This window comes from Belonocnema kinseyi, chromosome 4 (genome assembly GCF_010883055.1).
Source record: "Belonocnema kinseyi isolate 2016_QV_RU_SX_M_011 chromosome 4, B_treatae_v1, whole genome shotgun sequence".
In the NCBI taxonomy this organism is placed as follows: domain Eukaryota; kingdom Metazoa; phylum Arthropoda; class Insecta; order Hymenoptera; family Cynipidae; genus Belonocnema; species Belonocnema kinseyi.
The window spans coordinates 57,174,471-57,191,204 of record NC_046660.1 but is presented as its reverse complement, the minus strand read 5'-3'; the positions used below and the strand labels follow the sequence as shown (position 1 = coordinate 57,191,204).

The 16,734-nt window shown below is 28.5% G+C and overlaps 1 protein-coding gene across 1 annotated transcript in view; it reads right to left on the bottom strand.

Annotated features, from left to right (window-relative positions):
- The window catches only part of LOC117171459, a 190,082-nt gene that overhangs the window by 11,864 nt on the left and 161,484 nt on the right, over nucleotides 1-16,734 (bottom strand). Inside the window, exons 5-6 of the mRNA XM_033358799.1 lie at nucleotides 15,959-16,081; nucleotides 13,050-13,264 (exon numbers count right to left, since the gene is read on the bottom strand). Of these exons, the coding sequence (XP_033214690.1) occupies nucleotides 13,050-13,264; nucleotides 15,959-16,081 (338 nt within the window). The remainder of the gene's footprint in view (nucleotides 1-13,049; nucleotides 13,265-15,958; nucleotides 16,082-16,734) is intronic.

The following is a 16,734-nucleotide window of genomic DNA, read 5'->3' as shown; positions in this document are numbered from 1 at the left end:
CAGCCTTGGAGGAGATTATGTTGAGAAATAAAAAAAAAAATTCTTAAAAACGTTGTTTTTCTTGGTCAGGCCGGAAACTTATCAATCCACCCTCGTACTATCATGATTTATGTCAAGTCTGAAAATCAGCTGAATTACTTTCAATGTTTTAATTTGTTCACAATGCAAGCAACGTCTTTTAGTCAATCTTGTACATCTAAACCTTAATCTTCGTGAGGATATTTAAGTTCATCACAGAGGTTTAAATTGCCTTGCCAAAATGAATCAAAAAAGCCAAAGGAGGGCAGATCAATTGTATTCTACAAACCATTATAGTACACTTCTTAAGTGTACATCACAAATTAGAATTTCTGTTTTGCTTCAACTTGTTTTCTTGCAATCTCGTCACGAAATTTAGCTATTTTCAGTGTCATGATCAATGTCAGACCTGAAAAACAATTGACTCACTCTGAATTTTCATATTACTAAAAATGTATCAGCTGTGTTTCCTTTTTTTCCAGTGGAAACAGCGTCTTGTACTTGATCTGGTGTACCTAAATTTTAATTTGCGTAAGGATACTTTAGTCAATCTAATAGGTTTAATTTGCTTTAACTAAATCAATTGAAAAAAACGAAGAAAAGGGTAATTGTATTCCACAAAACATAATTGCGGATATCCCAATACTTCCGAATCAAGTAACATAAAAAATTAGGACTTTAGTTTTGCTTAAGCTCATTTTCTCATTGCGAACATCAGCTATGTTTACTATCATGATTTATGTCAAGTCTGAAAATCAGCTGAATTACTTTCAATGTTTGTATTGTTCACAATGCAAGCAACGTCTTTTAGTTAATCTTATACATCTAAACCTTAATCTTCGTGAGGATATTCAAGTCCATAAAAGAGGTTTAACTTATCTTGCCAAAATAAAATTTAAAAAAGCCAAAGGAGGATAGGTCAATTGTATTCTACAAACCATTATCGTGGACTTCTCTTAAAGTACACATAACAAATTAGAATTTCGATTTTGTTTTACCTTAGTTTCTTACGAACTCGTTACGAATTTTTCCTATGTTCACTGTCATTATCAATCTCAAATCTGAAAGACAATTCAATCAGTTGTAGTTTTCTTATTGCTCACAATGTACCAACTGTGTTCCTCTTTTGTTTCAGCCAGTTTTGACACTGTTTGCATGTTCCGAATGAATTTTATTGTTTTCAGTGTATACAACATCTTGTATTCTTCCTTGATCAACTGATCGTGTTCATTCATGACCAAATCAATTTTAAAAAGACAAAAAAGAAAAGGCCAATGGTAGCGCAGAAAACTCCCTCAAATGTAAATAAAAAAATAGGGCTTTTATTTTTTTTAGCTCATTTTCTTTTTAAATCATTGCGAACTTTAGCTCTTTTTCACTGTAATAATCAATTCTAAATCTCCGTTTTGTTTCAATAAGTTTTTAAACCGTTTTCCAGTTTTGGATCATAGTTTATTTTTGCAGTTGATGCAGCGTATTGTACTTGAGTAGGTTCATCTAAATGATAACATACCTGAGAGCAATTTAGTTAATCCTACAGGTTTAATTCATCTTAAATAAATCAATTCCGAACACACAAAGGAGGGAAGGTTAATTTTATTCCAAAAACCATTATCCCGGACTTCCTCTCAAGTGTGCATCCTCTTTTTCTTGACTGCGTGCATCTAAATGGTACTAAGGACAATTTAGTCCATCCCACAGATTTGATTGGTCTTAATTAAATCAATTCAGAAGAGACTAAGGAGGAAAGGTCAATTGTATTCTACAAACCATTCTCATTGACTTCTCTTTTAGTGCACATAACAAATTAGAATTTCAATTTAGTTTGAGATCCTTATCTTACAAGTTCATTACGAGCTTGACATATGTTCACTGTTATGATGAAATCTCAAATATGAAAAACAATTGAATTAATTTCAATTTATGTATTGCTCACAATGTACCAACTGTGGTTGCTTTTTGTTTCAGTAATTTTTGCGATTTTTTTCATGTTCCGAATAAATGTTTATCATTTTTAATGTACACAGCATCCTGTAGTTGCTCTTGTGCACTGATAACAAAAACAATTTTTTTAAAGACAAAACAGAAAAGGTCAATAGTAGTGCAGAAAACATCGCGGACTTTCTCCGAAAATGTACATGAAAAACAGGTTTTTAAGTTTGTTATAGCTCATTTTCTTTTAAACTGATTATAAACTGTAGCCACGTCCACTGTCATAATTAATTTCAAATTTGAAAAAATTTAAATTACTTTTAATGTGCGTATTGTTAAGAATGACTAACGACAGTTCCGTTTGTTTCACTAAGTTTTGATACCGTTTTTATGTTCTGGATAACAGCTCATTTTTTCAGTGATAACATACATTTTTAAAATGATAACATACATTAGGTTTTCCAAAAATCTGAATGATAAGGGACCATACTTATATAAAAATGAAATGGTTTTGTTGAAAATTTTAATATTTTTTTGAAAATTTAATTTTTGTTTCAAATTCGTATTCTTGTGTTGAAAGGTCAATTGAAATCTTTGAGGATAAAAATTCAACTCTTTTTTTTGAAAATTTGTACTTTTATTAGAAAATCCACCTGTTTAAGTAAAATTTTCATGTTTTAAAAAAATAAAAATTCAACTGGTTAGTTGAATATTTAAACGTTTTGTTAAAAAGCCATCCTTTTTTTACTTAAAATTCGACTATTGAGCAGAAAATTTACTTTTGGTTTAAAATTTATATTTTGGTGTTAAAAATTAACTAAAATCTTTTTGGATGAAAGATAAACTTTTAACCAAATGTTCGTTTTTTATTAAAAATTCTTTTTTTTTATACATTTCATCCTTCTTGGATGAATAATGCAACTATTTGTTAGAGGATTAAACAATTTTTTTTAAATTCATACGTTTTGGTAAAAAAATTCGATTTTTTTTAGGAACTTATTTATTTTTAAAAATTCACATTTTGACCTTAAAAGTAAAATGGAATCTTTTTCGGATGAAACGCCAACTGGAATATTTTTTTGGAACTTTACCTTTTTGATTACAAATTCTTCTGTTTTAGCATAAATTTCATTTTTGTGAAGAAAATAAAACTTAAAAAAAAGTTATTCTTTTTTGCTTTAGTATTTTTCTATTTTTTCGAAATATTTGGTTGATCAATATTTTTTTAAATTAAAAATCCAACTACAGCGGTGAAAGAAAAACTTCATTGATGAAAATTTATTTTTTTGAACCAAAGACATACGTGTTTGGTATAAAATTTAACTGTTTAGTGTAAAGGCCTTTTTTTGGTTAAAATTAAATTTTTTAACTGGAAATGTAACTTTTAGAATTTTTTAAAAACAAATTTTTTTAGCTGAATATTTCCTTTTTGGTAAAAAAAAATCATTTTCTTGGTTTGAAATTTCATTTTTGTGGGGTAAAAATGCATCAATTTTATGAAAAGTTAATTATTTGTTGGAAAGTCATATTTTTGTTTGTTTGAAAATCTAGTTTTTGTAGAAAAATTTCTTTTTTTGACTAAAAGGTTCAACAATTTATATAAACTTTCATCTCTTTTTCGAGTGAAAAATCTTTATTTGTTGAAGACTCTTTTTTTTCAAAATTATTATTATTTTTGTATAAATATAATCTTCTTTGATAGAAATAAAAACTATGACCCTTTTTTGTTGGGAATATATCTTTTTAGGTTAAAAAGTCAATTAGTATGTTAAAAATTTAATTATTTTGTAGCAAATTACATTTTTTTCTTGAAAGCCATGTTTTATGGTAGGAAATACATTTCTTTGTTAAAAACAAATTAATAAATTTAAAAAATTTTAATTTGTATCTTTAATAATTTTTTATTTCGTTCATAAAAGATTCTATGTCAAAATATTACAAATTTAGAATTCTGATAATTGAATATTATTGATAAAGGAAAATGAAAAATCAGTCAAGAAAAAAATAAGGGAATCTGGAAAATGAAGTTCTCGGACACTAGCAAAATATTTTTGGAAACCAAAAATTACGTAGTTCACATTGTGCGATAAGCGCACGATTTTCAAACAAAAATAATAAATTTACAATTTTTAACAATAAAATTATGGAGACAAATTGAAATATAAACATATAAAAACTGTATAAGATGTATGAAAATAAAAATAATTAGAAAATAAACAATTCCATTTTGTTTTAATAAGTTATTGTTTTTAGTTTGAAGTTCAGGTATTTTTATGAAAAATGGTATTTTTTGGAGGAAAGTTTTCTTGTCGGTTGAAAATATATCCATATTATTAAAAATTAATTTCTCTGATTAAAAATTGAACTGTTCCATTGTTAGTTCAAAATTTATCTTTTTTAGTTCAACGTTAATTTATTTCGTTGAAATTCGTATTTTTTGTTAGAAAATTAATCGTTTTGTTTACAATATTTTGTTGAAAAATCGTTCTTTGTTTGATTCGAAACAAAATTTTTTTTTAAATGTAAATTTCATTATTCGACATTTGGTTGAAAAGTGATTCTTTATAGTTGAAAATTCAACTATTTTGTTAATAATTCATGTATTTTGTAGAAAATAAATGTTCGTGGTTGAAAATTGGTCTTTTGTCGGTAGAAAAATAATATTTTTGGCTAAAAAATCATCTTTTTGGTTAGAAAATGAACTTTTTATTTAAAAATTCAATATGTAAAAAAAAAACGATTTTGTTCCGTGAAAGAATAATAATTTTCATTGGAAATTTACTTCTGTGACTAAAAATGTATTTATTTTGTTGAAAATTCATGCTTTTGAGAGAGAAATAATCTTGGTTGGAAATTCATCTTTATGGATAGAAATTCGACTATTTCGTTAAAAACTCATTTTTTAGGGAAGACATTCACAATTCTCGTAAAAAGTAATCGTTTGGTTGAAAATTTATATATTTTGTTAAAGATTCGACATGTTTTCATTTTTTTTAAATTATCTCTTTGAATTAAAGTTCAACTATTTGGTTAAAAACTAATTTTTTGGTAGAAAAAAATTCATAGTTTTCGTTCAAATTCATCTTTTTGGTTGAAAATTAATCTTTTTAGTTGATAATAAAAAAAAAAAATCATCTATCTTTGGTTTAAAATATAAAATTGACCTTATTTTTAAACAAAAATTGAACTTTTTCGGTAGATAATTAATCTTTTTGTTTGAAGATTCATAATTTTAGTGGAAAAATAAATTTTCTTAAATGAAAATCTAACTATTCCATTTTTGGTTAAAAATTTATATTTTTTGTTGAAAATTCATGTATTTTCTTGAAAAAATAATGTTCCTTATTGATAACTCCCCAATTCGGTTAAGAGTAATTTTTGTATTAAAAATTCATCATTTTAATTGAAAGTTCAGTTTTTAGCATACAAACTTATCTGATTTGTTTAAAAAATAAATATTCAGCTGAAAATATTAAATGATTTTAACTGAAAATTTAAGTATTGAATTTTTTGTTTGAAAGTGACATTTCTTGGTTGAAAGTTCATCTTTTTTGGTCAAATAAGTTTTTTCCGTACATTTTTGATTTTTAAGATTGCCTATAATGCTTATGTAATTTAAGTACGGTCCCTAACCTGCTTAAGGACAATGGGGATGTTGCATGAAATAAGTTAAACGTATTTTTAGAAACTTAAAGCAGTGAATAAAGCTATGGAGAAAATGATTTTTTTCGGTAAGTAATACTTGGAGAACAAAATTTCTAGCTTACGTCTGTTTGGTCACATTCAAACAGATGTGACGTCACTAAGGTATTAAACTGAACACCAATGAGAACACTTTAGTGGCCATCTTACTTTTTAAAATTAGGACCAATCAGGTTTCGCGTTCGTCGGTTTTCTTCTTTACAGCTGATTCAGCTGATTACCTAAGCTATCTAAGCTAACCTATCAATGATAAAAAACGCTAAAAACGACAAATAGAAAATAAAAGCCGAATCAAGTGGGGTTCAAAAAAAAAAAAAAAAAAAAAAAAAAAAAAAAAAAAAACAGGAATCGATTTGGAAATCAGCGAATTTCATAAAGAAGGTAGATTATTAGCTAAGAAGTCTTTTGTGGCTGGATGTGATTCTAGGGAAGATAAAGATTAGAATACAATTTTTATTCGTTTATCGTAAAACATACAAACACGTCGCCAATGGGCAGAAGCTATTCGGTCAGACTGTTTCAATTCTTTTCTTTGTAATTATTATAAATTATTATTTGATAATAATACATGAAAGCCATTTAGTGACATTTATAAATTGAAATGCATTTTTAGAAACCATTTTTAGTTGTTTTTTTTTTAATTACACTGTTAAAAATGTTTGGAATTCTACAAAACTTTTACAAGACTTCTACAATACAAGCGTAAGGTAAAATTGCAAATATGGTATTGGAATGACAAAATTGGAATACTTGTATTGTAAGTGTTGTAAATCGTTTAGCCACCGTCCAGCATTCCAATACATGTGTTAAAGGGTTTATAAGCCGAACATTTTACTCGAGGAAGTCACGGAATTAGTCAAATTCAAGCAATTCGCAGAATACACCGAATTAAAGGAATTCACGAAATTTATGAAATTCGCGGATTTCATGTAAATAAAGGAATTTACGAAATCTATGGAACAAAGATAATCTTGAAACAAAGGTAATCTTGAAGAAAGTAGTGTTACTTTAAACCAAATATTTATTTTTCAAATAAAAAAAGATTAATGTTCAACGAAAAATATTATTGCTCAAATTCCAACTGGAAAAAATTAAACCGATCAAAAAAATATGATTTTTCAAGAAAACAGTTCGATTCTCAAATAAAACAGATTAATAAAAGATATATATTTTACAGTATTTTTAGATGAAAAAAATTTAATTTCTACCAATAGAGGACTCCTTTTAAACTGCTTGTAAACTGACTCGAATTATTCCAAAAATTTCTAAAAATCGTTAACAAAAAAATCACCCTAGAATCTTCCAGACTTTTTCTGACATTTTTAAAAATCCTTTCAAATATTTAAAATTTTCTTTAAATAATATAAAATTCTGTGACTAGTCGTCTTGAAAAATTGAAAGAGTTGAAAAAGGGGCTTCGGAAAATTATTCGAATACTCATCCCGAATTAGTCACGGAATTAGTAAAATTTAAGGAATTCACAAAATACACCGAATTAAAGGAATTCCAATATTTATAAAATTCACGGCATTTATGATCTTCGCGGATTTCATGGAAATAAAGGAATTTACGAAATCTATGGCACTCGCGGAACACATGCAATTTTACAGAAGTTACAGAATTCGCAGAATACATGGAATTCAAGGAAATCACGAAATTAAAGATATTCATAGAATTCAAGGACTTGAAGGAGTTCTCGAAAATCACGGAATTCGCGAAATTCATAATATTGAAGGAATTTGTGGAATTGAAATTCATGGAATTAGTGGAATTCAAGAAATTTATAGAATTCGTGGAATCGAACAAATTTAAGGAATTCACGGAAATCAAGGAACTTTGCGGAATTCAAGGAATTCGCAAAATTCATGAAATTCAAGGCATTTTCGGAATTCACCGTAAACGCTTACTTGAGGGAATTTACGAAATCCATGGAATTCATGGAACTTACGACATTCCCGGAATTTCTAGAAGTTCGAGGAATTCATTTAACGCCTGAAATACACAGAATTCATGCCATTCATGGAAATCACAGGATTTAAGGAATTAAAGGATTTCGCAGAATTTATGGAAATTAAGGAATTCACGAAATGTAGCAAATTTCAGAGTTCAAGAAAGTCCCGGAATTCACGAAATTAGTAACATTTACGAAATTCATGACATTTACGGAATTCACGGAGTTCGCGGAATTCGTGTGGAATTCACGAAATGTAGGAAATTTCGAAATTCATGGAATCAAAGGAATTAGAGGAATTCATGGAATCGGAAGGAACTCAAGAAATTCAAGGAAATCTCGGAATTTATGGAATTCAAGGAATTCGTGTGTGTCAATGAATTCCATACATTCTGCGAATTTCTAGATTCTATTGAATTTATTTAATTCATTTAATTTTAGGTATTCTTTCAATTTCTTAAATTTTATGAATTCCACAATTTTCTTGAATTTGTCGAATTAGTTGAATTCCGTGAATTCCATGTATTCCGTGAATTCCATTAATTCCATGAATTCCATGATTTCCATCAAATCTACGAAATCCGTGATTTCCATCAATTCCGCGTATTCCATGAATTTCAGCATTTCCGTGAATTCCATGAATTCTCAAATATTATAAACTCTGGAAAGTTCATTAATTCTGCGAATTTTTTAAATATTATGAATTCCTTGAGTTCCGTGAATTCTTTCGATTCTGTTAATTCGTTGAATTTCACGAATTCCTTGATTTCCGTGATTCTTTTGGATTCCGTGAATTCCGTAAATTTCCTGATTTTCTTGAATTCCGTGCATGCTGTGAATTCAATGAATTCTTTGAATTTGGTGAATTCCGTAAATCCCATGAATTCTGTGAATTTTTTCAATTTTGTGAATTCTGAGAATTTCTTGAATTTGGTCAATTCCGTAAATTCCTTGAATTTTGTTAATTCCGTAAATTCCATGAATTCTGTGAATTTCTTCAATTTTCTGAATTCCGTAAATTCGGTGAATTTCTTGAACTCCGTAAATTCTGTGAAATTCTTAAATTTTGTTTATCCCGTAAATTCCATGAATTACGTAGATTCCTTGAATCTTGTGAATTCCGTGTATTCCGTGAATTCCATAGTTGCGCTAATTTCATGAAATAAGAGAATTCCGGGCTTTATATGAATTCCATGAATTCCTTTTCTTCCGTAAATTTTATGAAAGGACGAATTCCTTAAATTCAATGAATTCCCTGTATTATATAAAGACGTGCTTTATATACTATCCATTAAAAAAAGTTTTAGATCCATCAGAAATTTTCTTTGCCAGGAGTAAGTCTCCTGAGAAATAATTCAAATTTTTTTCCACGGGTGTTACGGTTTGGAAATAAACTCCCAATACATGTAATGGAAGCTTCTAACAGAAATTTTTAACGCTGTAGAAAAATTGAAGTATTTCGAATTTTCCCGCAAAGAATAACGTCACAAAGCCATAGCCGATCTATGCGCTTGGCGAAAAATGCCGCGAGCGGGGACCATATTCAAACTTTATTTTAAAAAAATATATGTTTCTTCTTCAATAAAAAATTATTTCTTCTTAAAATATAATAGTGAGCTATTAAGGAATCAAAATATCTTTTTATCTCATTTCATGCAAAATTTTCATTCAGTCAGTCCTACAGGTTTAAGGGCATGTGATACTTAGAAAATTGTCGATTTTACCAGTTTTAGATTCCCCCGGCTTTTTTTCTAGAATAATAAATATTTTGTCTTAGAAAGTTGGGAAATGATAGCGAACATGTTAACGAACGTCCCCACACACTTTTTTTGTGGGTTAATTCAAAAAAGTTTTAATTTAGCAAAATCTGATTAATTTGCATAGCGCTTAGGAAATAGTATCGATTTTTTCTGTGTTAGATCCCCCTTGCTTTTTTCCTATGATAAGAAATATTTTACCTTTTAAATCTGGGAAATAATAGCGAACATACTAACGGACGTCCCCACACACTTGTTTTGTGTTTTTTTATCAAAAAATTTTTGATATTGTTAACAACGTGCGTGTGTATTTCGAGGTTATGTGTGTTACAATTCACCCGAGCGTTACTTCCAAACTACACGATATTTTTGGCTGAAAACTTTGGACTTACAAATAAACATAGTAACTAATCTCCCGGAACTAACTTTGTTTGCAGGCAATCAAAAAAGTTTATTTAATAAATAATTACCAGATTATCGAAAAGGCAGAGATGGAAAACCACGTAACCTCAAAATAATGCATATGAATAAAATTTTTATTTAGCACAATATTTTTTTTCTGTTATTATCCCTCAAAAAAGTGTCCGGGGACGTCCGTTATGATATTTTATAGCATTTTCGAATTCAGTTTTTGAAAATTTTCATTTTTGTGGAAAAATTGCCGGGGAAACTGTTAGTATCACATGCCCTTATTTCATCTGAAATAAATCAATTCAGAACAGACAAAGGAGGAAAGGTTAATTGTATTCGAATAATCATGATCGCGGACATCCACTCAAGTGGGCAGTGTCTCGTGCTTGACTGCGTGCATCTAAATGATAACATACGTGAGGACATTTCAGTCCATCCCACGGATTTAACTCGTCAGTTCTCGAGACACACCTGGAGAACGCAAATTACTTTATCTCGTTAAAGATAAAAGTACTCAACACATAGAAGGGTGAAGGTAATCAGACTGGACCCAGTGAGTGGAATGCAGTCACATGTCTCGTTTCTATCTTCCTGGTTGATCGCAATAAGAGATTTTTTTTAATTGAATTGGAAATATTTCAAAATTGACTCATCTGTAAATTAGATTTGAATGTAAGAACATTAATAGCCAATGAGCCTGTAATATTTATCTTTCTATTAGCTTTAGAAACTGGTGCAATTAAATTGAGAAGTACACTACCGTGCAAAAGTTTAAGGCCACCTCTTTTTTTATGTTTAAATAAATTCTCTTAATTTTAATTATACAAGAGCAAAGCAAATTTTTTTTAAAAGGTTGATTGTTTTCAAAATTCTGTTTAAATAAGCCCATGGTAAAGCCAATTTGTCTAGTTTTTAAGTAGACATTGCAAAAATGATGTGAATTTTCATGTTTTCTTTAATTTTCAATAACTTTCGAAATAATCAACATTTCTCAATGTTCTTAGGACAATCAGAATAAAAGTTAAATAAATATATATTTTTAGGAAATTACACAGAATCTTCATGATATGTTTCATATATTTTATAAAAATATTTTTTTTCACAAAAAACATTGTTACCCAAGAACATTGAAAAATGTTGACTATTTCGGAAATTATTGAAAATTTAAGAAGACGTTTAAATTTACACTAGTTTTGCAATATCTACTTAAAAATTAGAAAAATTGCTTCACCCTGGGCTGATCTTATACAGAATTTCGAAAAAAATCAACCACTTAAAGATACATTTTTTTAGCTCTGGTATGATTAAAATTAAGAGAATTTATTCAGTCATAAGAAAAGAGGTGACCTAAAACATAGCCCCATATATAAAACCAAAATTACAAAAAAATTAGATGTTTGACCGAATATTTAATTTTCTTCTAAAAAATTCTAATTCTCCATCGAAAAATGTAATAGTTAATAATTTAATCAAAGCTGTTTTCAATTTGACATGAAAAACAGTTAAGCATACACAAAATAATTTACAACATAGTTAAATCAACTGAAATAAATAATTTGTATCAAAAAAAGTTAATTTTGAAGAAAGTAATGCATCTTTTAACCAAATATTCAATTTTCAAAGAAAAAAATATTAATTTTCAACGAAAAATATTATAGCTTAAATTCCAACTGAAAAAATTGATTTCTTAAAAAAAAAGAGTTTTAAAGGAAATAGTTCTTTTCTTAATTAAACAAATTAATTTAAAAAATATATATTTCACAGTATTTTTAGCTAAAAAGATTAAATTTCTATCAATAGAGGACTCCTTTGGAACTGCTTTGAAACTGACTCGAATCATTCCAAAAATGTCGAAAAATCTTTAACAATAAAAATCACCCTAGTATCTTCCAGACTTTTTATGACATTCTTAAAAATCCTTTCAAATAATTAAAAAAATTTTCAAATAATAACAAAATGCTATTTCTAGTGGTCTCGAAAAATTGGGAAAGTTGGAAAAGGGGCTTCGGAAAAATGTTTGAATACTCATCTCGAATTTCGAGACATGAAAATTCGTTTAAAAAATTATTTTTAATAGTCTCAGGGATCTTAAGAAAAGTTTCCTATTTTCTTGAAACCTTTGAAATCTCTTAAAAATATTTTTTCTTTGAATTTTTCAAAAATGTACATTTTATTATTCTTTGAAATACGTTTGAATGAACATTTTAAAACTATTTTTTACACTTCTAAACCTTCTAAATATCTCTCAAAATTGTTTAGGCTTTTTCTAAGATTTCCCAGATTCATTTTTGACAAATTTTGAAAATTTTTTTAAAATCCAAGAATCTCCAGAAAATTTTTCTATTTGTTTGAAACCTTTCAAAATTTTTTTGAATCTCATAAATTTTTCTTCGAAAGCTAAAAAGCACTTTAAAAATGTTTAGAACAATTTAAGAATTCTGTCTTGGTAAATTTTCAAAAATCTACATTTATTTAAAATGTTTTGAAATATTTTCAAGTTAAAAGTTATTGTAAAATCTTCTCAAATCTTTTAAATAACTCTTAAAATTATCGTGCTTCTTCTACATTTTTATAAATTTGCAAAATAAAAAAATTTTGCTCTTAAATCTTCTTCATTCTTTTACAACTTTTAGAAAATCATTTGAAATGTCTTAAAATATTTTTTTTTATTTTTTCTTAAATTTAATTTTCCAAATTAAAAAACACTCGCTCTATCCGAAATTAGCAACAATAATTTTCAATCACGACAGGCTTTCGCGTAAAATGCGGTGGAACCACCGAAAATTCACATTTTCGAAAACTGGTCAAAAACGCGATTTGAAATATTTTTAGTCATCTTTTTGAAAAATCTTGAGGTGAAAAAAGATTCAGATTCAGAAACATTAAAAAATAGCTATTATCATAAAACAAAAGTAGTTATTTGGAAAGTTCATCCACTAGATTGATGCATATATTTTATAAATAAATAAGTATAACCTCATTAAATATGGTGAATAAGTTGAGAACATTTTTTAAGCTTCAAAGTTCCATATAAATTATATTGGGAAAATTAACGCCCTCTATTCTCTTGCACCTTTTTTTTTGGTCTCTACGAGTTAGCACCTTTTCACTTGCTCTCTCGAGATGAAACCTTGTCACTGGGACACTTAAATACTCACGCAGCGTCGCAACCAATCAGTTTTTGGACAAAATGTATACGAGATTTAATGATAACAATTTTTTAGAAGAAAAAAAATGAATCTGGATATCTAAAATTGCAATTAATGAATTTGACAAACCTTGCACTTGATGTGAACGCTGAGTGCATCCGGAAACTTGAATGCATGGAAAAAGGCGTAAGCGATGACAGTGGCGCGATCATCATTTCCGCGGGCCTTCAAAAAACGGCTAATCATTTTTGGCCTCAATACGCAGCCAAATTCATCGCTAAGTTGTATCGTATGACCTCCACCATCAGAGGCCACACAAGATTTAACTCGCATGTCGAATTCGCCTTGAAAAACAGATGAATAAAAATGTATGTTCTTAAAATATTTTCCGAAAATGGAAATTAGAGTAGACCAGATCCAGAAGATCAAATTTTCCCGCTTCAAACATTTTTTTTAGTGTTGGAAACGTTAAATTGAAGGCTCGAAAAGTCGAACCGAATGAGCGCTCGAGCAGTAATCAGGAGTGGGGATGACGCGCAGAAAACGCGGCGTACGAGAGAGCGGAATCCGTTCCCTCTTTCAACGCGTTTAGACGGAAACTCAAAAGGCTTACACAGACTTGTCACTGCGCATCGCGATTAGTCCGGAACCAGAACTCCTCATAAAGGGCGCTAGAAGTTTGACACGCTTAATGCATCCATTTTAAAAATTTACGACTGAGATAAAAATATAGAGGGGAAAGAACTGTTAAATTGGTTTTAGATGAGAATACATCGATAAATCGTGTTCAATGGCGTTTTGAAATTAGAAAAAATCTCCAGAACAAAACTTATTCGGCCAAAAAATCTGAATTAAAAAAAGATCTGAATTTTCAGCTAAAAAAGGTAATTGTCGAAGAAAAAATCGAATAGTTATATTTTCTGTTGAAAAAATTAATATTTTTAACCAAGACAAAATTATTAATCACATTAGGTAAGTTTTCAAGAAAACACTGAACTTTTAATTAAAATCGTGAATTTTCAATGAAAAATACTTTTAACCGAACAGGTAAGTTTTCGACCAAGAACAATATTTTTTTACAAAAGACATGAATATTTACCGAAAAAACATATTTCCAACAAAAAATGGAATGTTTGTATTTTTATTGGAGAATATTAAATTTCAAGGAAAAAAATCTATTTTCTACTAAAATTATAAAGCTTTAACCAAAAAGATTTTTTTTACCAAAAAAGTCGAATTTTAAACTAAAAATAAGGTAAATTTTATATTTTAAGCAAAAGGTGAAATAGTACATTTCTTTAGTAAAAAAAATTAATTTTCAACCAAATAGTTCAATTTTAAACTTAAATACGTAAATAAAAAAAATTGTTACTAAATTTTCAAAAAAAAAGACGAATTTTTAACCCAATAGATGATTTATCAACTAATAAGATGAATTTTGACTAAAATTATGAATTTTGTCTACAAAAAAATGAATTTGTAACAAATTGGTTCAGCTTCTTACCAAAAAGAAAATCTTTTTACCAAAAAAGAAAAATCTCTAACAAAATGTATATAAATTTTTAACCAGAAAGATATATTTTCTAATAAAAAATCTCATTTTTAATGAAAACTATAAATATTTACCCTAAAAACTGAATGTTTAGATAATTAGTTTAATTTCTAACCATAAAGATGAATTTCTAACCAAGGAAATTATTTTTTTTATCTAAGGGAAGAATTTTCAACCAAATGAACACATTTTCAGTCACAGAAATCAATTTTTAACCGAAATGATTAATCTTTCACCGAACAAAATGTATTTTCAACCGAAATATTGAATTTTTGAATAAAAAGTTGTTTTTCTAACCAAACAGAAGAATTGTCAGGCAAGAAGATTAATTTTCTACCAGAAAAAGACTAATTTTCAACTAAATAGATGAATTTCCAAAAACAAACATTAGTTTTCTAAAAAAAGTTAACTTTTAAGAAAATACATTAATTTTCAATTAGATAGTTAACTTTTTATTTAAAAAAAAAATAAATTTTGAACCAAAACCCAAATAGAATAATCAAGAAAATTAATGTTTCACCTAAAACAACGTATTTTCTACTAAATATGTATATGAATTTTCAACAAAATAGTTGAATTTTCAGAATGTAAATTTTAAATCCAACTTTAGATAGTTAAACATTCAATTAAAAAAATGTTTTCAAACAAACAAGACGAATTTTCAACAAAATAAATCAATTTTTCAAGCAAAAAATACATTTTTAATAAAAAGAATTAATCTTTCACTCTAGAAAATTAATTCTTACTTACGAAACTTAATCTTTTACCAAAACAATTAACCTTGGACAAAATACATGAATTTTTAACCAAATAATTGAATTTTCAACTATGAAAGATGACTTTTCAACCAAATGTCGAATATTTAAATTTACAATTATGTGAAACAAGATATATTTCAGGTTTCTATCTTGTGCAAAACTGAGAATTTTTGACTACGTCTCTTGAAACATTGCAATTAAAAAAATTATGTTTCAACTTAAAAAACAAATTTGTAACACAGTAGTTAAATTTTCAACTAATGTAACTAACTTTTAAACACAAAATAGAATAGTTTTCTCCTCAATATTTCTGTTTTTATATATTTCATAAAGTTCTGATATATTTATACTTAATTTTATTATCTTTTTCCTCATTCTATTCTTTAAAATTGTGAATTTATTGTAAAGTTTGGTTTGAAAATCGCGCGCTTTTCATCACTAATGGAAACACGATGACGACTGCGCATCATCAATGGCAATCGCGCATATTGGTGCGCAGGTAGCGGTGGAACGGACCCCTAGAGGATCTCTAAACGCGTTCTCTTCACGTTACCCCCACTCCTGGTTACTGCTAGAGCGCTCTTCGGCTCTGCTTTCCGAGCCTTCAATTGTTGATAGAGATTTTTTTTTTAGATTTAAATTTATAGCATTATTTCTCTAATAAAATAGATGATTTTATGAAAAGAAGAGTTAAGATTATGAAGGGATAAAAAAGGATCGCTCCTTACCTCTGTAATCGTTTATGGCGACGACAAGTGTCAGGGTGGAACCCAAGGGGACGATTCCTGAGACTGGAGGTGCCCATGGTCCCTTTCCATGTTGAATTTCCATCCAGCAGTCAACGTTGTCTCCTGTCAATCATTAATAAATTTACAATAAATAATAATTAATATTGGAGAGTTGTCCTAAGTCGGCACAGTAAGAGTTTTCGTTTAAAACAGGGCAAACAGGGTTTATTGGCGCTTTAATGTCCTTGGTCAGGGCAAAGTGAAAAAGTAGATTTTCTACGTTTCTCAAAATACTGGCCCTAAGCCGGCACGCCCTGGTCCTAAGTCCGCATATAACTTGTTTTGCTAAAACACAACTCAACTAAAAAAACTAATGAGAAACGAGTGAGATGCAATTTAAACACAACAAAATAAAATAACACACAAATAAGAAGGGAAGCAACAAAAAGAATGGTGCCGACTCAGGACCACACGTTTGGTGCCGACTCAGGACCGTTACAAAGGTTTACAAATTTTGTGCTATTACGGACACAAAACAAATCCGAATAAAAAAATTGACCTTATCAGACGAAAGCAGGCAGCACACAGAAGCCAACGCACGTAATCTAATAGAATTTTTAAGACATTTACACACCTGCAGCTGCTTGACAAAAATTGAAGAAAATTTTCACGAAAAATTTACACTCCGCTCACGCTATAAATTAAAACTAAAGTCACAATTGTGCTGACGACGAGGCTGACTTAATGCCTAGTGCTGACATAGGACAACACTCTTA